The sequence below is a fragment of the Temnothorax americanus genome, unplaced genomic scaffold, assembly GCF_048541705.1.
Source record: "Temnothorax americanus isolate GAGA-0224 unplaced genomic scaffold, ASM4854170v1 Scaffold184, whole genome shotgun sequence".
Lineage (NCBI taxonomy): Eukaryota > Metazoa > Arthropoda > Insecta > Hymenoptera > Formicidae > Temnothorax > Temnothorax americanus.
In genome coordinates, this window is record NW_027509323.1 from 107,657 (window position 1) to 129,675 (window position 22,019).

Here is a 22,019-nt window from a genome sequence, read left to right on the forward strand (position 1 = left end):
GCGAGCGGAGCACGACCGGAAGGTTTCGGACCCCTCGCTAAGTAGCACACCTAATGAAAAAATATAAGTCACTTTGATCCGCACTTTAAGACGAAACGAGCGAGTAGCGATTCAAGCAGCGATTTAAGAGGGAGAGAGCCGTGCTGTCTTTAGACGAGGATTGATACGCGACGACTTTCGGCTATGAGTTCTGGCCCACGACTTGAGGCTAGAAATCCTGAGCAACGACTGACTGTCCGGCGAGCGAGTTCGCCGTTTACTCAAGAGGGTTGTTTTTCAGGAACGAACGCGCGATGAGAGCGGAATCGCTATTCGTCCGTATGGTCACATCACGCGTCACAACAGCCGTTTTCGTGCTTCGACAAATAAGGGAGCACTCTCGTAACACGTGATCGCGATCGATGGGCTTCGAGGGCGCGGGGATCGCGGGGAACGTATGTTTCGCACAAGTTCGACAGAGCTCGAACCACATAAACATCGGTATTTCTCGATGTTAAATATAATAATGTTTTCGAGCCGATGTTTCGCGTAGGAAAGTTCGACGGATCTCGAACAGCTAACATTTTGAAACATGATATTCTTGCGGCCGGTCTGCAGTGCAAAGATAACGTACCGCAGCTTCTCCAGCTGAGTCGCCGTTTTGACGGCCCACGAATGCTTGGTCGTGCTCTGCAACATGGGATACTCGTACAGATCCCACGAACGGAAACTGACACTAAGATATCGCCCGCTTTCCAAGGCCCGTAGCATAGATAGCTTATTGACCTCGTTTAACGTAACGTGAGACATTGATCGCCACTGTATTTTAAACAATTCGATTTCCGGCTCCGTCGCAGGATTTTTTACAATGCAATTGTTATCGTTACGCGCACGTATCAAAATTAATTTGTGACGAGCATTAACAACGACGCGTTTGTAATCCTCGCAAAAGCCCAGCAACAACTTGAGCGGTACGCAAAAGTTAAAGTATCCTTCCGGTATGCTCGATGTAACGTCCCAGCCAGCATTCCGCATGAGTTGAGAATCATTATACGATAGCGATACGTGGTTCTTGATGGTACTGGTTATGCCAACGTTTCTGTTGCGATCAATCTCCACACCGTTAAGCTCGTATCGAATCTCATCGAACATGAACGCCACGCAATTATTCGCAAGCGTTGTCACAGACTCGTCATTCCTTCTCTTTATTACCAATCGTCCTTCAACGTAGAGAAAGCTTTCACATGGCAACGTGTATAAATCCTGCTGTTGTATGGGTATTCTTATCTCATCGTTATGTCCAAACGTTGTGTTAGCGTACGGATTGTACGTGTGTGTCTCAATCTTGACGACGCTGTCGTCAAAGATCGGTTCACCTCCAATGTTTAAAATATTAGCCATTTCGTACGACGAAACCCAATGATTTCAAAAATTCAACGTTCGACGCAGTGAGTTTCTTCTTTGGCGATCGGATTGTCTTTTTGTTTCTCGTCTGTCGCACCTGCTCAGTTTCGTTCAGTACGAGCATTTCACGTTATCGCTGTCGTCTTCGTACATGCAGTCTAACGGTGATCTCTTCTCCGCGAAAATCAATCAATCGACCGTCCTGATCCACGACGCGAAGCGTCAAGTCCGAAATGCTCCGTACGATGATTGGAAGGTAAATGATCTGTGCCGGCGTTTTTGATATCTTATATCCTGGTGGCACGCTCGATGAAAACTCATGTATCGTGTGCACATACTTGTCGTTGCTGTACGCACCCGCTGTCACGTTACACTCTATGCGAATGATGTTTACGTTGATGATATTTAGCGGAACATCCGATTCGTGCCATTGTCGCGACTCCAGCACTCGATTCGCTGAAAATCCCAACAGCGATCCAATGTTGTTTGGTTTTGTGAAATTTATCCGATAAGCGCACTTGATCTCGCTCTTTATCGTATTGCTATTAGCATGAATAATAATCAATGGGTGCGGTTCATCTACGTTTGTGGAGACATTATTGGATGGGTCCCATAAAAGAGCGCGTTTTAGATACATGTCTATATCACGCAGTTCGTACGATCCTTCGGGAATGGTAATCTCCTTGTCGTCGTCGTCATAGTAGAATTTATTGTTCGACGAATTTACATTCGGTATCGTGTGATAGGTTTCAAAATCTGTTAGACCGAGCTCGTAATTACCATCGCTCAAATCCACGGCGGAAAAGTAGCTTACCGCGAGGATGCTGCTCTTGCCGGTGAGCGCAAGTGTCAGTGACATGTTTGAACAAATACTGAGATTAAACAGCGTAACGCCGGTCTTTAAATTGATTGTCAATCGACTGTAGAAAACGCAGACACAGTTGTCCGCAATTGCTCTGATCGTATCGCTGATAAGGCGTGCGATTGTACTCTATTACATTGTTCTCTAGATACTGCGCCAATTCTCTCGGTGGTCGAAGATTGCCAAAACTGTCGAAATATATGGCACGATCTCCCCTCTTCGCATACGCCACCCAGTGAGTACCCGGTCCCTCAGTATTATCCAAATTCACGATACCGCTCTCGTTTCGACGTATACCGCCGATCGGTAACGAGTCGCGCATGAAAACACCTCTAAAATATGGAATGCGCATACGTTTTGCCAATTGTTGCAGTTGCACATTGGTAGTTACACCCTTGGGAATTGTTAGCGTCCCTTCGACGTTTTTTTTTTTTTTTCGAGACTCCCCGTCCGCGTTTGTACGGAGCGAGATAAAGTCCGTGACCTTCCATGGCGCGATTGTGACGTTGCATCTCTTCCAGCTGACGTCGCGCGGCTTTGTTATCATTCACGGCCTTTGCGACTCCCGCCGCTCCGCCGACCAACGAGCCGAGAACCCCTAATAACCGTAGGATTGGTAGGATACCACCGCGTTTCGCTACCGGAAGTATTCGCTTGGATTCTTCTTTTTCTTCGTTTTCAAACCCATACCGAGTTTCGTTTTAACCTTCATGGCCGCCCATGACGGCTGTAGCCGCAGCTCTCTCTCCGAGAGTCGAATCGTTCGCGATGACACGTTTTCGCGCTTCCGCGGCGAGTATATTGTCTGCCGCGTGTCGTTCTGCGAGATCGTTGCTACGCGAGTAGGCTATGTCGTGCTCGCGACACGCTGCGTCCAATGGATTAATACCCCGATCACCTCTTGCCAATCGTGTTTCTAAGCGAGTTCCCGGTCCGCAAAATTGATAGCCGGGGATATGTAATTCGATCGGAAGCGCGTTTATCGCGCGATTCAGCAGACCTCGACTTATCTTCGGCGGCATTCGCCGCAGTTTTTTATCAACGGCGGCGGACCGTCGATGTGCGTTTGCTGACATGGCAAATTATAATGTATTAAACAGCGCCGATATTGCTGAACCTCCGAATCTGCCTTGATATGTTCGGGAAGCTTATCCCACAAATAATCTATGTGATTATAAAACTGTCGCAGTAGAATGACCTTTGGTATAGGTATACTTTAACTGCTCGGCGGTTAAATCGTAAATATCGCTGTTATCCGACACGAGCAAAAACATTTTAACGACTGAGTATCTCAGCTCTACGCGTCTCTATAAATAGGCCAGTTTTCTCGATATTATTATTCATTCGTTGTGGAGAGGAGGTAAAATGCGATTCGTACGACAATCATCGCGGACGATGAAAGTGACAAACTTTGACGATAGGATGCCGTTAACAAAAGAAGTATGCAAACATGGAGGCATGCTACCGATTTCTATACGCGGTATCATTTGCGGTCCGTCGAATTGCGGCAAGACAAACGTTTTGATAAACTTGCTGGAGCCCGCACGGTGTACGTTTCAAGAACGTGTACGTGTACTCAAAATCGTTGCAACAACCAAAATATCGATATTTGGAGAATATACTAACACCGATAGAAGAAATTGGCTACTTTACGTTCTCGAATAACAGTGACGTCATTCCGCCGAGCGAGGCGCTCCCGAATTCTATTTTTATCTTTGATGACGTGGCATGCGACAAGCAGGATACGATAAGAGAATACTTTGCAATGGGCCGGCACGTGGACATTGACTTTTTCTATCTTTGTCAGATGTATGCGAAGATACCGAAGCATCTTATACGCGACAACGCGAATTTATTGATTCTGTTTAAACAGGATGGTATGTACCAATCTGAAACACATATACAGCAATCACGTAAACACAGATATGTCTTACGATAATTTCAGTATATTGTGTCATACGTGTTGGCAACAAAAGTACGGATTCGTGGTGATAGTCAAGGACAGCGTGATTTCAAATGGTCGATACAGAAAAGGATTTAACGACTTTGCGATACCAGCCGATACCAAAACGTGGTTAGTTGTTGTCGACGCGTCGATTGAACAACGTTAGCGCAACATGGACAGCAGCGAGGAGATTAGAGAGCGCGAGAGGATCGTGAAAGATATTGCGAAAACGAGCAATTCGATTCGCAAAAAATATCACGCCTTGAAAACTGGTAAAATGGAGGAAGATATCGCGTTGGAGAGACACTTTAAGCCCGTCATCGAACCTCTAAGGCAGATTGCCGAAAACACCGTTGCTGGCAAAGAATCTGACGTGTCAAAGATTGAGAATGAAACGGCGTGGGAAGACGAAGAGCCGAAGCTCAAACGACAACGACCAAACGCCTCGTTTAACGACTCTGTAATGGCTTCAACTCCGGTTACGTTGAAACGATCGATAAATGTGCCATCTAATTTGAGCGAAATAACAAAAACTTTATGTTGGATTGTCACCGTGAAATGACCTTTAAGCTTGGCGCGCTTCACGCCGTTATTATTATTGAGGCAACAGCGACCGTGCATGCGTTAGCGTTTTTTTTTCTTTTCCCCCCCGGCTCGCCTCTCTCGTCTATCGCGCACGCCGCAGTAAGCAGCACGTCGTTGTACAAGCCGTTACTCATGTTCAGTTCGACAAAAGTTTAAGTTCGAGTTTACGTTTCTGTACTCTTTGAAATATATTCCAGTATATTTTTTACTTGCTCAATCTTATTCGCGAGGTTCCCGAAACCACACGATCCTGCTAAATAATCAACAGGTTATGGGCCCAGTGCCGTAGGACGGTTATCGGAAGAAGTGTCGTGTTCGTAAAGTGACTCGGGTCAATACGCAACGGTAGAAAGACACACGGTTTTCGCGAAAGTAAAGTCGATTGAGAAACGCGAGTGAGCAAAAATGTCGGACGAAATAACGACGCGGCATATGCCGAAATTCGATGGTAGCGATTTCACCACATGGAAATTTCAAATCACGAGGCTATTTATAGCAAATGGCTTGTTGGAAATTGTCGACGGTACGCGGAAGAAACCTGAGACTACAGCAGAGATAAAAGTCTGGGAACGCGATAATGCAAAAGCCATATTCGTGATCTCTTCGACAATGGAAGCGAAGCAACTCAAGTCGCTTATAACATGCGAAACAGCCAATGAGATGTGGGTGAAACTTGCAAAAATTCATGAACAAAGATCGGCATCGAATAAGCTCGTGCTGAATCAAAGATACCATGAATATCGCATGACCTCCGGGGACTCTGTCGTCGAGCACGAGAACTTTACAAAAGTGCAAAATCTCGCGCAACAGCTACGGGACATCGGCCAAAATATCGACGACGTGTCGATAATGGCAAAAATTCTGGGCAGTCTCCCGCCAAAATATAATGCGTTCAGGACCGCGTGGGACAGCATGGACGTGGAAAGACAAACGCTCGACAATTTGATGGAGAGACTCATCAAGGAAGAAAGTCAATATTCAGCGGACGATGATGCTGCGAGTGCCCTCGCTGCAATGACAATAGGCAAGAAGAAAAATAACCCGAGATCGCAAAATCAAAGTAAGAAGAAAGATGGCGATCAAAGTAAGAGAAATGATGGCGATTGTTTCTACTGCCATAAGAAGGGACACTACGCTCGAGACTGCAGAAAGAAGAAACGCGACAATGAAGAGAAGAAGTCACGAACATCTCCACATGGATCTTCGGAAAATTGTGCCTTCATATTAACAAGCAAATCGAACTCAATGCCTTCTACGGAAGATGTGCAGCAGCTATTACAAGTTGACACGGAAGATGTCTGGTTGACCGACAGCGGAGCGTCCTGCCATGTTACCTTTCACAGAGAATGGTTGTCTGATTACCGATCGGTAAGCGGAGAAAAGGTGAAGCTCGGTGACGACGCCGAATGTGACGTGCGCGGAATCGGAAACGTGCATACTGAAAAACTCGTGCGAGGAACATGGGAAAGTGCGACGATTCGTAACGTATTTTTCGTGCCCAAATTAAAGAAAAATCTGCTCTCGGTTGGAGTTCTCACATCCGCAGGTTACGAGGTATCGTTCAAGGACAATCGCGTCGCGTTGGTGAAAAACGATCTTGTGTACGCAAATGGCGTAAAACAGAACAATGATGTTTACCGAATGTTTTTTTGTGTGAGCAACTCGCGCGCGATTCCGGAAGCAAACATTATAAGCCTCAAGCGTTGGCACGAGCGTCTCGGCCACGTAAACCAGAAGACACTTCACGAAATGGTGAACTGCAGTGCAGTGAACGGAGTAAAACTCGGAGACGTAAAAGATTTCTCTTGCAACGCCTGTCAGCTCGGAAAATCGCACAAATTACCATTCAAGAACACAAGTGACAGATCAAGATATTGTGCAGGTGAATTTATGCACTCAGATGTGTGCGGACCGCTACCTGAACCTTCGATTGGAGGAGCAAGATTCTTTTTGACCTTCGTGAATGAAGCATCGGGATACAGGCACGTATTCTTTCTGCGACACAAAAGCGATGTCTACAGTAAATTCAAGGAATTTTATCGGATGGTGGAGAACAAGTTCGGACGCAAGATACAAGTGGTACACGCCGACAACGGTCGCGAATATTGTAACCAGGATATGCATCGGTATTTCAAATCGCGTGGAATTCGTATGGAAAATACTGCCCCATACACCCCCGAACAAAATGGAAAGGCGGAGCGAGAGAATCGCACAATCGTGGAGAGTGCGAGAACGATGATTGGACACAAGAATCTGCCAAAGGCGCTTTGGGCGGAAGCTGTGAATACAGCGGTCTACGTTTTCAATCGCACCCCTCAAAGCAAGAATCCAAAGCAAACACCATTCGAAATCTGGCATGGGAAGAAGCCGGATCTGTCACATGTAAAACAACCTAGCTTCCGAAGCGCGGATTTATCTCGCGGCTGGTCAGGGTTCGGAGTAGGCGCGGAGGAAGACACAATACTCGGTTAAAATATAATAAAACAAAATAAGGAATTTATTCAATTACGCGTGAATACATAGAGATGTTCGCGGGAGCGGTGAATATGTACAAAAGATCGCGGTCGTTGCTACGATAGCGACGGATTACAGCGATCGCGAAGTCGCTGGCTACGTGTGATAGATCGCGGGCGCGGTTTATAATGGCGGTGAAATGCAGATATCGCGGAATCGCTGAATACGTGTAATGGGTCGCGGGCGCGGTTTACAAGATACGTGTGATAGGTCGCGGACGCGGTTACAAGATACGTGTAATAGGTCGCGGACGCGGTTACAATACAGGTATCACAGAGCGTGCGGACGCCTGGTAAAGCGATGATGCACGGAGGTCGCGGGGTTTCGCGGATCGGCGGGCGTGCGGGCTCGCTGAGGTATTTCGGCGCGGATGACGCGGTATCGCAGGTTTGGGTATCGCGGTTGGGCGTGATATCGAGCGGCTAAGACCCTTAGCGGAGATAGAGAAGTACTCTCTATTTCCTGGCGCCTCGATTCGTGTAGGCGGGAGGCGGCACCGGGTGGCCAAGACCCTTGGCGAGTAAGAGAAGAACTCTCTTACCCTGGTTCACTCCGGTGTCACAGGTGTTCGTATGGGATTTCGAGTCAACCGCCTAGATGCTTCACTCGGCAGAGGCAGAGAATACTCTCTACCCCCTGGTTGTTCGACTGTAGGATTTCGGGATCCGTGAGCAGTGGAATCGGTCGGATCGGTTTGCTGGCTCACGGCGGAATCTAAATGTTGTTAATACAGTGTAACAACCGCGGGACGGGATTCGAAGGAATTCTCTACACTTAGAATACGTATGACTTTATTGTGTTGACTCTCTCGCGTCAAGGTTCGCACGTACAGTGAGAAGGGCGACGCTTGTCGCAGGCCGGCGATATCGCGGAACGCGAGTGAATCGTGAGGTGAGGGAAACTGGACTTTGGTCCTTCGCGCCCGACTACCGAAATTTAGCTCCACGCACACTCACACGCATACGCTCATCCATGGCATTGCACGGGAAGCAAATAATTCTCAACACTCCCACTCTTTCCGTGCAATACATACTTGCATACTGACGTTTTACATTTTTCGCGTGTCACACAACCCTATCTCGTCACACAGAGCTCTGAAACGATCCTTTTGTAGCGCTTTCGTAAAGATGTCCGCCAACTGACTTTCTGTAGGCACATACTCCACGATTATTTCGCGTTTTTCATATTTCTCTCGTATAAAATGATATCGGACTTCAATGTGCTTTGTCCTTTTGTGGAATTCAGGATTCTTTATCAGACGTATAGCACTCTGATTATCTACTTTAAGTGCCACTGGACTCTCACATTTAAATCCGATGTCATATAGGAGCTGTCTCAACCACATGATCTCCTTCGTCGCGGTGCCCGCGGCGACATATTCCGCCTCGGTCGTACTCAACGTTACCATGCGTTGCCGCTGCGACCCCCAAATAACTGGCCCATTTGCCATCATCGCAACAAAACCTGAAGTTGATCTACGCGTCGTTATATCCCCCGCATAATCCGCGTCCGAGTAAAACGTAGGAATCAGAGAACTTTTGCTAGACGAATACATCAATTTGAAGTCTCTCGTTCCCTTTAAATAACGCAAGATACGTTTTACAGCTTCCCAATTAATATTATTATAATTTTGCAAATGCCTGCTCGCCGCGTTCACCGCGTAGGCTATATCTGGCCTACACACCGTCGCGAGAAAATTCAGACCTCCTACCGCTTCTCTATAAGGAAAATTCTCTGATTTCTCGTCATCGCGACAATTATCGATTTTACAATTAGGATCCACGGGAACACTTACAACTTTTGCATCAATCAGATTAAAGCGTCTAATCAGTTCATTAATATAACCACTTTGGTGGATTAACATGCGTTTATTCTTACGGTCCCGCTCGATTTGAAGACCGACGAAACTTTCCGAGTTACCGACTGTTATTTCGAACGACGATTTCAACGCATCCAATACAATATTTATCGCTTCGACGGATTCCGCAAAGATCAACCCGTCGTCAACATACAATGCCAAAATTATCAACGTATTGTTTATTTGTCCTATATACACGCATTTGTCTGCGTCACTAGCACTGAATTTATATTTCTTTAAAAATTGATCAAACTTTTCGTTCCAGCAGCGCGAAGCTTGCTTGAGACCATACAAAGATCTCAACAATTTGCACACAATTTTCTTACCACTACCACCACTGGCGTTGAGGCCCTCGGGGACTGCCATGTAGATCTCCTCCTGGAGATCGCCGTAGAGAAATGCTGTCTTTACGTCAAATTGACGCATTTCGTAGTCATTCTCCGTAGCGATGGCCAGCAAAACCCTCAGCGACTCGTACCTGACGACTGGAGAGAACGTCTCGTGGTAGTCGATGCCCTCGCGTTGAGTGAAGCCCCTTGCACAGAGGCGAGCCTTGTGACGTTCCACGTCACCTGAAGGTGTCCTCTTCACCTTGAAGACCCATCTCGAGTCAATTGTCTTCTTTCCTGGTGGGAGCGGAACGATCTTCCACGTTCCATTCTTTTCGTGAGCGCTGAATTCCTCAGCGATTGCACGCTTCCATTGCGCACTTTCTGGACCACTCACTGCTTCCTCGTATGAAACAGGCTCCTCGTACTCGGCGACGTGAGCTTCAAAACGCTCAGGTGGCCGAATTCCCTGTCTATTCCTCAGCATGCGAGCTCGCTGCTCCTGTTGCTCGTCGCCGTCTTCTTCATGACTATTTTTCTGTTCTTCAGCATGTTCAACTTCTATCACGGGAACTCGAACTCCAGCATCCACTCCTAGAATTTCTGCTTTCTCTTTGTCCTCGACGGCTCCCACTGGATCGTTAATTTCTATGTATGCAATTCTATTTCCCTCTTGATTGACATTCGATGTTTCATTAAATGTTACATTCTTACTCACGGTCATTTTTCTTGTGACTGTATTGTACAGACGGTAGTTTGTCGACTCACCGTCGTACCCGACGAAGATCACTTTCTCCGCCTTCGCATCAAACTTCTTCCTGTGAATCTTCGGGACGTGAGAGAATGCCTCGGTTCCGAATGTCTTTGCTCCGGATAAATCTGGCTTTTTCCCATGCCAGATTTCATACGGCGTGGCATTATTCACTTGACTCGTCGCAGTCCTGTTGAGCAGGTACACTGCCGTGTTGACAGCTTCGGCCCACAGGAATCTGGGCAAACTTTTTGCCTCCAACATCGTCAAGGCAGATTCCACGATCGTCCTGTTGTCGCGTTCAGCGCGACCGTTTTGTTCCGGGGTATATGGAGCAGTTGTCTCGAGTTGAATGCCATTTCGATCTAAATAGTCTCTCATCAAACCATTCACGTATTCGCGTCCATTATCGACACGCAGAATTCTTATCGACCGGTTAAACTTATTTCTCACGAGCGCCGCGTACTTCTTGAACGTGTCCACCACATCTGATTTGTGCTTTAGGAAATACACATTACGAAAACCAGATGCATCGTCTTTAAACGAAACATAGAATTTCGCGCCACCGAGAGAGCTAACCGACATCGGACCACACACGTCACTGTGTATGTATTCTCCCGGCACGCGTTTCACGCGCGACACTGTGCTTTTGTACGATACCCGCTGCGACTTTCCTGTTTGACACGGTTCACAGAAATATTCGCTTTCGTCTGAGATGTCAATACCGTCCACTAACTTCGCGGTATCACGCACTGCCTTTGCGTTTATATGTCCTAACCGCTCGTGCCACACGCGTAAACTGTTGCTGCTGCTCACCACGTGCGCTTCGTCCTTGATTGCCGATTTCACAAACAATCTATAGAGCTGATTGCTCTGTTTTGATCCTTCAATCATCACTTTGCCGTCACGTGTAATTTGTATGGACTCCTTCGAGAGTTCCACCTTCAGACCTCTTTCCGTACACATTCCGAGCGAAAACAAGTTTTTCTTGAACGATGGTATGTATATCACATTCTCGATGTTGAAGGACAACCACGCGCCGTTTACCAAGCTTCTAATCGGCACTGATCCGCAACCTTTTACCGCGCATGGCCCATCATCGCCCAGTATGATCTCGCCCGATGCTTCCGAGAAGCTTGAAAACCAATCCCGGCGAAACGTTATGTATCTCGAACTGGCGCTGTCTCCGTACCACACGTCGCGCGCATCCTTTCTCATGAATTCTTCCTTTTCGTCATGAGAAGCATTGAAGACAAATATCTCGGACGAATCCGACTTTTCTCCTGTAGCTTTGACCGTTGCTATCAGGGCACTCACATTTGCTTCACCAGCACCTTTCTCTTTTTCAGCGATGAATTTTCGACACTTCGCCCTAATGTGTCCAACATTTTTGCAGTGGAAACACTTGACATTTTTCTTCTGGTCTTGTCGCCCGTTGCCTCCGCGGCGGGACGTGCCACTCACCGCACTAAACGCTGATTCCGCTTCTTCATTCTGTGTGAGGCGACTCTCTTCCTTTATCAAACGTTCTCGTAAATTATTAATCGTTTGATTTTCAACAGCTACACTGTCCCACGCAGTCACGAGGGCACTATATTTCGTGGGGAGGCTGCCTAGCACTTTTGCCATGATGGCGTTGTCGGAGATCTGCTCGTTGAGATCCTTGAGTTGGCGCGCCATATTTTTGACTTTCGAGACATGCTGCGCGACTGAGTCGTTCGCGCCCATTCGATAGCTATGGAATTTCTGGTTGAGATGGAGCAAGTTCGAAGCAGATTTCTGCTCGTGTATACTTATTAACTTGTCCCACATCTCTCTCGACGTGTTGCACGTAACTAGATATTCTAGCTGAGAATACTCGACCGCTGTCGAAATCGTGCACATGGCCGCCGCATCTTTCTTCAACCAATCTGCATACCCTGCCGCTCCGACCTCCGGTTTCGGGACTGTTCCATCAACGTAGCCCTTTATTCCTTGAACAATCAGCACGGTGCTGATTTGGAATTTCCACAGTTGGAAATTGCTTCCGTCGAATTTCGTAATCTGCTTCAGGTGAAGATCCGCCATCTTTTCTTGACTCACGTGTCACGCACGTGGCAATGTTCTTCTCGTTCCGCCCGAACGAAGTATTCAACACAATCACGTATCACCCACGTGGCAACGTTCGTTTCGTTCCGCCCGAACGAAGTGTTTAATTGTTCTTTCCGTTTTATACGAACGGAGAATGCCGACTGAGAACGCCGCGAAAAATTCTTCCCGTCCTTGCACAGAACAGAGCACACCGCGAGAGACTTTCCGTTTCACAACGGAGAATACCGCGAAAATTCTTTCCGTCTTTACATAGAACGGAGCACACCGCGAGAGACTTTCCGTTTCACAACGGAGAATACCGCGAAAATTCTTTCCTTCTTCACACAGAACGGAGTACACCGCGAGAGACCTTCCGTTTCACACAACGGAGAATACCGAAAAATTGAACTTCGCGTCCCGTAATTTGAACAGGCGTGCTGGGCCCATAACCTGTTGTTAATACAGTGTAACAACCGAGTTCGGCTCGAACCGCCATACGAGTCGGACGTGTTAGTCGCGGCGTCTTGCTTCGTGGTACTTAACCTCTCGAAATCGAATAGAGACACGTGCGTTGTACTGCGTAGTCCTGTTACACTCAGTTCGGGTGGGCTCTGTTTAATTAAATTCTTACTTTCTACTCCCCCCTCGGAGGGGGAGGGCTCTTTCTGATTCAAAGAGATTGATTTTCTTATGGAATCACGCGAATTGGAAGACACGCGGTCGGTATGCGACGAGACCGTTTCGAGCGAGAATAGCCAGTTGAGTTCCGTTAAGAGGCAAAAAACGTGTACAGACGATTTAAGTGCAAATTCTTTCGAAACGTTTGCTTCTTCCGCGACAATTGAAGGGAGCTGGCAAAAGGTGAAATACCGTGGACACGCCTCTGCCAAGAGGTTAAGAGAAGAAGAAATTCGAAAAAGACGCAATATCGACACGGAGACTAAAACTTCCCGGAACGATATGGAGATAGATAATATTGATGACGAGGATTCCCAGGACATGTGTCCGGATCCGTATAAGCACAGTGATATTAGCGATAGCGCCCCCCCCGCCCCGCCCGTCCATAAAAGCTGTGATGTGAACGCCGAGGTATCACGTGCCCCCGGCGTGGCTACCAACAACGTACCTGATGCTCAAGCCGCCGAGAAACATGTAAACACGAATGCCAATATTATTAAAGAGGCATATGTTGTTAGCGGAAATATTCTAAAAATCCGTGACCCTTCGGATAATGTAGCAACGGATACACGGAAATTTAATAGATACGAAGACGATTACAAAGGTAAAGCTAGTATTATTTTGCGACTTCCTCCGGACCAAACTACGACCAGAAGAGGTAAAAATCAAATAAAGATATGGATGATTTTGAATGAGTTACGGATTTGTCCGATATCCGTCACCATGATTAGTCATTTTTCTGCTGAGGCCGAATTCAAAGATTTTAGAGATGCCAATTACGCGCTGGATAAGATTGATGCCCTTGGAGCTCCGGTGAAGCTCAGGGCTAATTTAGAACAACGTTTTTGCATTAGTAAAGGAGTCATCTCGGATTGGCCCTCGTCTATACCGGAATTATGGTCGTGTATTCGGGATAAATCTAAGATCCTGAGTATCGAGCGGATGTATCGTAGGAAATGGGATCCGGAGAATAGTAAAACTTCGTTGGCTGCCACGGACAGTATTATCGTGACCTTTAAAGATAAGAATATTCGAGACCTGACTGTTTTTGATAAAGGTATCGCCCTTAGAGTTCGACGTTACGTCCCTCAGGTACGTCAATGTTTCAATTGCTTTAGATTTGGTCACACCAAATTAAATTGTAAAAGCGATACACGTTGTATAATTTGCGGAGACAAAGCACATGGTCGTTGCGAAAGGGAACAACGCTGCTATAACTGCGGGGGTCAACACAAATCTACGTTTAGAGGCTGCCCCCAGTATGACAAAAACAAAAACATTAATATAGTCATGGCCCACAGAAATGTCTCATTTTATAGTGCAAGACAGATTGTGGAAGGAGAGACGCTGGATTCTCCACAAGAATTCCCAAACAAATTCACTAATCCGACTTCCTGGCCAGGTCTTGCGTTATCGGCAGGGTCCGATTCATACTCTGAGGTCCTGCGATCGGTGCCACGTTCTTCACGCACTAGTGGATTGGCTGCTCCAATACAGAGGGACTACAGGAATTCTTTTCCTCCTCTTTCCACGAGGGATAAACGGAGTACGATATATGAAGCTCCGCGTAAAAATTTTTACAAGTCCTTTGACCTTCGCTCCGGCGAAATTACTAGGGAGAAGAGAGGTATTGTGTTCTCAGCGAGCCGCCGTGGGGAGAGTGAGGCCCTCTCCAGGGACAACTTTGCGAACGTGGATCATCAGGAGGATCAACGAATTACGGAAACCATCGAGAGCATTTTGTTGCTTCTCCGGAGGGTACCGGGAGCTCGGATTAAGTTGATTCGCGCCCTGGCTATGTCGGGGTCTCAAGAGGATCAGGAGGGGGACGCCCCCCAGTATTCAGATAATTCACAATTATATGAGGAAATGGAAAATAGAGAATCATCAAGGTACGGTAGAAACAAAGATAAATATCGCTCTAATTTTATATAAAAATTCAAACTATTACTTTGGAACTGCAGAGGTTATAAAAGTCATAAAAACGAACTATCAAAATTATCAATGGATTATGACATTATTGTACTTACAGAAACGCGGTGTACTAGTCATAATTCAATTTATCTTTCTGGATTTAGAACTATCCAGAGCAGGAATATTCTTGGCAGCGGTGGTGTCTCTATCTCTGTCCGGTCATGTATCGCATTTGACGTGTTACCAATTGTCGGGTCACCTCCCATAATGTACGATACGGTGGGTATCAAGACTTCGAATCTTGAAAATAATATCAACATTGTTGCGGTCTATCGTCACCCCAGAGCTGGTATGAGTGCACGGGATCTTACTACAGTCTTCAACACCATCAATGGTAATCCATGTGATAGTATTATTCTCGGCGACTTTAATGCCCATAATACAGCATGGAACTGCGAGTCATCTAATAATAACGGAGATATATTGCATGATGCCATGGCTAATGCAGGTTTTATATGCATTAATGTGGACACCAGATCCCGTATTGGTTGCAGCGGACAGAGGGATTCCAATATTGATCTTCTGTTTGCTGCTGGCAGTGTTGCTGGCAGTATTGACTACCAACAATTAGAAGAGTCTCACGACAGCGACCACGTCCCTATTGAATTTACCGTGGACATCAATACTCGCATATATAGAAAATTATCGAATAGAACATCCACTAAAAGGACGGATTGGTCAAAATATCGTGTGATAGTTGAGAGGGAGATCGACAGAACATTGGCACCTGCCGGCCCAAGATTTGAGGATGACTTTGAGAAGTATTATCAGGATTTCATTTCTACGTTGAAGTCGGCTGTTTTCCAAGCTTCAGGTAGACGTATGGATATGAATCGCCCTTGCCAGATTGACCCGCGTAAAGTTAAGAGATCCCACAGATGGTGGAATTTGGATTGTGATGTAGCGATCCGGGACAGAAGACGTGCCTTTTCGGAATTTAAAAAACTTAGAAATATTCATGCTTGGATCGAGTACAAGCGACAGTGCGCAGTTACCAGAAAAGTTTTGAATAAAGCAAAAAAGGATAATTTTGATGATTTTTGTAAGGGTATCAACAGATTCACAAGCCTCTCTTATGTTTGGAGTACCATGCGCATTTTAAAAAACACGCGCAAAAATATAGAATGGAACAAGTGGCAAACCAAGGACAGAGAAGTGGAAATTAGGAAAACTATTGATGGTTTGGCTCCTCCATTTGTGGGTTTCAACCCGACGGGCGTACTGGAACATTTGGGTACTGAAGTGGAGTTCGATGCCCCTTTTATACGCCCAGAATTAGATAGAGCGATTAGAATGATCAGAAGGGACTCAGCCCCTGGTATGGATGGCGTGGAGTACCAAATGCTTAGATTATTGCCTGAATCGGGTAAGGTTTACCTTTTGGAATTATTCAATGTTGTGTGGCTGACCGGGATTTTGCCTGCTGATTGGTCATGTTATCAAGTTATTTTTATCGACAAGGTTGGCAAGGAGAAAGTGCGACCCATTTCGTTGTCATCATGTGTAGGTAAACTTATGGAGCGGATGATAAATGAGAGACTGATCTGGTGGGCAGAAAAAGAGGGCAAGTTTAGTGTGTCTCAGAACGGTTTTAGAAGAGGGAGATCCTGTGCCGACAACCTGGCTAGAATCACATCAGATATTCGTGCGGCACTAAGTGCAAGAGAATACACTTTGGCGGCCTTCCTTGACGTATCAGCTGCATATGACAGTGTGGAGTTTCACATTTTGCTGGATGGGCTTATGGCGCTTGGCTGTCCTGCTGGCATAGTCAATTTCGTTCGAAATTGGCTATATCGAAGAAAAGTAAGATTCATTGTCAACTCCGTTGAACATATAGATCGCTTTGTATACAGGGGCCTCCCGCAAGGCGCCGTGCTTAGTCCGGCTTTGTATTCTCTCTTCACTCGAATTCTATACGACGCTCTCCCGGAAGGGGTCGAGATGGTCGAATTCGCGGACGACATAGGCATGTACGTTTCGGGACGAGATCGTCAGCGCAACCGCCTCCTTCTGGAACAGGCTGTTAACACTGTTGCTTCAACTCTGGGACGAATCGGTTTGGACCTTGAACCTAAAAAGACTGTTCTGGTGGAATTCAACAGGAATGGTTATGTAGATAAAAATATGACCATCAACATTCAGGGATGCAAGGTATGTAACAACAACGGCGCTAAATTTCTCGGTATTTGGTTGGATAATAGCCTCAAGTTTGATCGTCAAGTTCAGGAGGTCAGAGGAAAGGTCAATCGGGCTAACTCCGTTATGAGATATCTGTGCAGAGTGTCCAAGGGCATGGAGGTCAATACGGCTCTCATGCTCTATAAAAGCTTGGTGAGATCCATTACGGATTATGGAATTTTTGTTTATTTCCCGAGGGATGCTGCATCTCAGATCAAATTAGAGAGAACCCAATATATGGGCATTCGAACTGCACTTGGTTACAGGAACAGTACCCCCAACAATGTCCTGATAGCTGAAGCTAAGGTGATGCTTCTCAGAGATAGAGCCTTCATGCTGGGTTGCAACTTTGTAACTCGAGCTCTTGCGTATAACAGGAACGGTCTGTGCGATAAATTGCAACAAATGTTGGATCGTGAGAGCTATTGTCGATTTCTCCAGCCAACATACAAATTTTCCATGTTATCGGAAATTTGGAAGAAATTGAGATTTAGAACTGGTACTGGACGAAGTGGACAATTTGAAATTTTTCAGGGCCCCTACATGGCCCATACCTTTGAACCATGCGTGGATTTGGAAGTCGGCGAATCGAGGAAAAGTGAACGATACCCGGATGAGTTACTTATAAGTAAGATCGTTGAGAAGTATGGTGTGGACGCAGATATGGATATAATCTATACGGATGGCTCGTACGACGAATCGAGTCGCTCAACAGGGGCTAGTATTGTTATCGAGGATCAGGATATTGCTTTCAAAATGAGCCTACCGGGGACTTGCTCATCGTACACGGCGGAAGCATTCGCCATTAAATCAGCGCTTCAACTTATGATACAACAGCATTCTTATAGAAACAGAAGTATTATTATTATGTCAGATTGTAAGTCGGCTCTACAGGCCATTCAAAGCAACCTCATCTACGTGCATAGAAATAGATATATTACTGAAGCTAGAAGGCACATATATGACCTTGAAACTAATCTTGGTAAAAGAGTCATATTGGTCTGGATCCCGGCTCACGTGGGCATTGCAGGTAACGAGCATGCGGATACCCTAGCAAAAGAGGCAGCTTTGGAGGAGGCTGATCGGACGATCGAGATACCGGTGGGTGATTTTAGGAAACAGGACAGGATTGAAACATGGAATGCTACACAAAAGGCCATTATCCGCGATGCAGAGCACAAAGGTATTTTCTACTTTAATCACTTCTATGATGATGTCGCCACCAAACCGTGGTTCCACAAAATCAACGCGGAAAGATATTTTGTGACCCTATTTAATCGACTGAGAGCGAATCATTTCAACTTGGGATCATCATTGAAGAGAAAGGGTTATATAGACAACGGAAGATGTGAATGTGGATATGAGAGTGAGGATTTATACCATGTACTATTAATATGCCAAAAATATGACGAGCACAGAATTGAAATGGATAAAGAATTGAGAGAAGCAAATTTTTTAGAAAATATTGATTTATTGCGTATTATTAAAACAAAAAATTGGGACATATTGTACATTATTTTCAAGTTTCTCAAGAAAATTGGAAAAGTTATCTAGTTACACACGGGCGGTTATTGATTTATTATATCACGCGTTCAGGACTATAAGATGGCGGTGATTCGCGGTAGTGGGGCGGCCGCGAGACATATATATGTGTATAGTGGAAATAATGTAAATGTCGAACTGGGTCTACATCGCTTGTGTCAATTACCTTTGGGTACAAGACACTATAATTCCTCATCCGAGGAATGCACGAAAAAACCCCCAGTGTAACAACCGCGGGACGGGATTCGAAGGAATTCTCTACACTTAGAATACGTATGACTTTATTGTGTTGACTCTCTCGCGTCAAGGTTCGCACGTACAGTGAGAAGGGCGACGCTTGTCGCAGGCCGGCGATATCGCGGAACGCGAGTGAATCGTGAGGTGAGGGAAACTGGACTTTGGTCCCTCGCGCCCGACTACCGAAATTTAGCTCCACGCACACTCACACGCATACGCTCATCCATGGCATTGCACGGGAAGCAAATAATTCTCAACACTAAAACCTAGCAACATTGCTCGGTTTATATACGCCCGCGGTGGCGTGTCGGCGTGGCGGGGATATACGCGACGGCAATCGCGCGCGCCGGGATGGAGCGGTGGAGCGTTCGGGAAGTACGGCGCCCCGACTCCGCGATTGCGTTCGGTGGCAATCGGCCGTTTTCGGCACCGCTCGGCGCTCCGAGTCGGTTGCCGCGCTAAGTCCGTTTGCGGACTGATACGCGAAATGACTCGTTTAAAAAAAGGCACATCGTGCCTTGTCTCGCCCGGCGGGTGTTCGGCCGGGCGGCATCCGGCTGATGCTCGCCGGGAATGATGCGTTTTAGGGCGCATCGTTACACATGTTAAAGTATTCGGGTCAATCGCGTACATGCATGTTCCACACCAGATGCGGAGAAAACTTGATGCAAAGGCGAAACGGATGTTGTTAGTTGGTTATGATAACGACTCCGTGAATTACAGATTATTTGATCCTGACAAACGATCAATAACAGTATCCAGGCATGTCACCTTCCACGAGCATACTGAAGAGAATCGGCCAATGAATCACAGCGACGACGAGCTGACCAAACTACCTGAAACTAAGAAGATGGATGACGGGAATCACAACGATCCAGAACTAAGGGACGATGAGCTTGGAAACAGTGAAGAGGAAGAACTTGAAACAATTCCTGAACCAGCAGTTGACAAAAGGAGCACATTAAGAGATCGGGCGAGCATCAAACCACCGAAGAGATACGAAATAAATGCAACCGAGTATACTCCATTAACCTTCAGGCAAGCAATAAACGGGTCTGAGTCCGAACAATGGAGACGTGCAATAAATGAGGAACTGGAGGCGCATGATCGAAACAGTACATGGTCAGTTGTGCCGATGGACCAAAGTAAAAAGCTCTTGGACACTAATAGCGTTTTTCACTGGCAGAGCCGGTGCGCACTCAGTGCACATTAAAATTCTGCCAGTGAAAAACGCTATAAGTGGGTGTTCAAAATCTTCAAGGATGAAAATGGACACATCAAGCGGTTCAAGGCGCGATTGGTTGCGCGCGGATTACAACAAAAGGAAGGGCTCGATTACACCGAGACTTTCGCTCCAGTGGTGCGCTACGATTCCCTGCGAGTGTTCCTGGCGATGATAACCCATTTGGATCTCGAACTGATTCAATTCGACGTGAAGACGGCGTTCTTGCACGGAGAAGTGAAGGAAGAATTCTATCTAAAGATACCCAAAGGACTAGAGGTCGACGACGACATAAGTGCTGTGATGTGTCGCTTAAATAAATCACTTTACGGTATCAAACAAGCCGCGCGATGTTGGAACGAGAAATTTACAGACTTTTTGAAAAAATTTAATCTTGTGCCGTGCGATTCGGAAAAATGTATTTATGTCGGTGAGATTAAAAATGTGCGCGTATTTTTAGTAGTATTCGTGGACGATGGTTTGATTGCGTGCAAGTCTTATAATGTTCTCCAATATATTATTAGCGAATTAGGAAAATTGTTTGAGATAACTTTGGGAGATACATCGATGTTCGTGGGTTTGCAAATAGAACGCAATCGCATTGAAAAATCAATGCAAATTCATCAGAGAGCGTATATCACGCAAATAATAGAGCGATTTGGTATGAACGACGCGAAACCGGTTTCCATACCTGCGGATCCATACGCGATGCTTGGTCCGGTAGAAAAGAATGAATCAGAGATTTTGAATATTCCGTACAGGGAAGCTGTGGGTTCATTAATGTTCTTGGCCGTAGTATCAAGACCCGATATAACGTTTGCGGTGAACGTACTTAGCCGATTTCTGAACAACATAATCAAAGTCATTGGAATGCAGCAAAACGTGTTTTTAAATATTTGATAGGGACCGCGGAGTTTGGAATAATGTACAAAAGCGGTGGGAACGATTTCATATTAGAAGGATATTCGGACGCAGATTTTGCAGGCGATGTTGAGACGCGGCGCTCGACCACCGGTTATGTGTTTATGCTTGCGAACGGTCCGGTAACTTGGACATCCCAAAGACAGAAATCTGTAACTTTAAGCACGACCGAGGCTGAATATGTTGCGGCCGCAGCGGCGGCAAAAGAAGCTATATTGCTTGGGAAACTTATGAACGATATCGGATGTCAATGTGAGAAAGCTACGATTATTCACGTAGATAATCAATCTGCAATTCAGTTGGTAAAGAATCCGGTTTATCACAAAAGAACTAAACATATTGACATCTGCTATCATTTTCTACGCGAAAAAGTAGAGGAGAACGAGTTAAAAGTATGTTACATTCCTAGTAATCTGTAACGAGCGGATATTTATACAAAAGCCGTCCCAAGAGAGCGTTTCAAAGATTTATGTGCTATGTTAAATCTAACAAATAGATGCGTGAAGCACTTAAGCGGTGGGAATGTTGGATTGTCACCGTGAAATGACCTTTAAGCTTGGCGCGCTTCACGCCGTTATTATTATTGAGGCAACAGCGACCGTGCATGCGTTAGCGTTTTGTTTTTTCTTTTCCCCCCCGGCTCGCCTCTCTCGTCTATCGCGCACGCCGCAGTAAGCAGCACGTCGTTGTACAAGCCGTTACTCATGTTCAGTTCGACAAAAGTTTAAGTTCGAGTTTACGTTTCTGTACTCTTTGAAATATATTCCAGTATATCTTTTACTTGCTCAATCTTATTCGCGAGGTTCCCGAAACCACACGATCCTGCTAAATAAGCAACACTTTACAAGCGCGTAAACCGAAACGATCGAAAGGTTCATTGAATGAACCACCGATAACCTCTGCGCCTTCCGTACAACACACAGTGCTCGCAAACGAAGATGTTTTCGAAACCACGAATTACCCACTC

General features: G+C 46.0%; 1 protein-coding gene across 1 annotated transcript; it reads left to right on the forward strand.

The window, feature by feature from the left end:
- Positions 1-12,837: 12,837 nt before the first annotated feature.
- LOC143896464 (uncharacterized) lies at positions 12,838-21,031 on the forward strand. Its single transcript, XM_077404366.1, has 4 exons — positions 12,838-14,867; positions 15,054-18,496; positions 19,665-20,031; positions 20,134-21,031. The coding sequence occupies exons 1-4, from the start codon at positions 12,988-12,990 to the stop codon at positions 21,029-21,031; spliced, it is 6,588 nt and encodes a 2,195-aa protein (XP_077260492.1). The 5' UTR covers positions 12,838-12,987.
- The last annotated feature ends 988 nt before the right edge of the window (positions 21,032-22,019 follow it).

Excerpts from the sequence above, each read along its gene's own strand:
- LOC143896464 (XM_077404366.1), top strand. The coding sequence starts at position 12,988 with ATGGAATCACGCGAATTGGAAGACACGCGGTCGGTATGCGACGAGACC. Across the intron at positions 18,497-19,664 it reads ATGTGAATGTGGATATGAGA|TATCCAGGCATGTCACCTTC; the intron begins GTGAGGATTTAT and ends GATCAATAACAG. Across the intron at positions 20,032-20,133 it reads CATGATCGAAACAGTACATG|TGAAAAACGCTATAAGTGGG; the intron begins GTCAGTTGTGCC and ends AAATTCTGCCAG.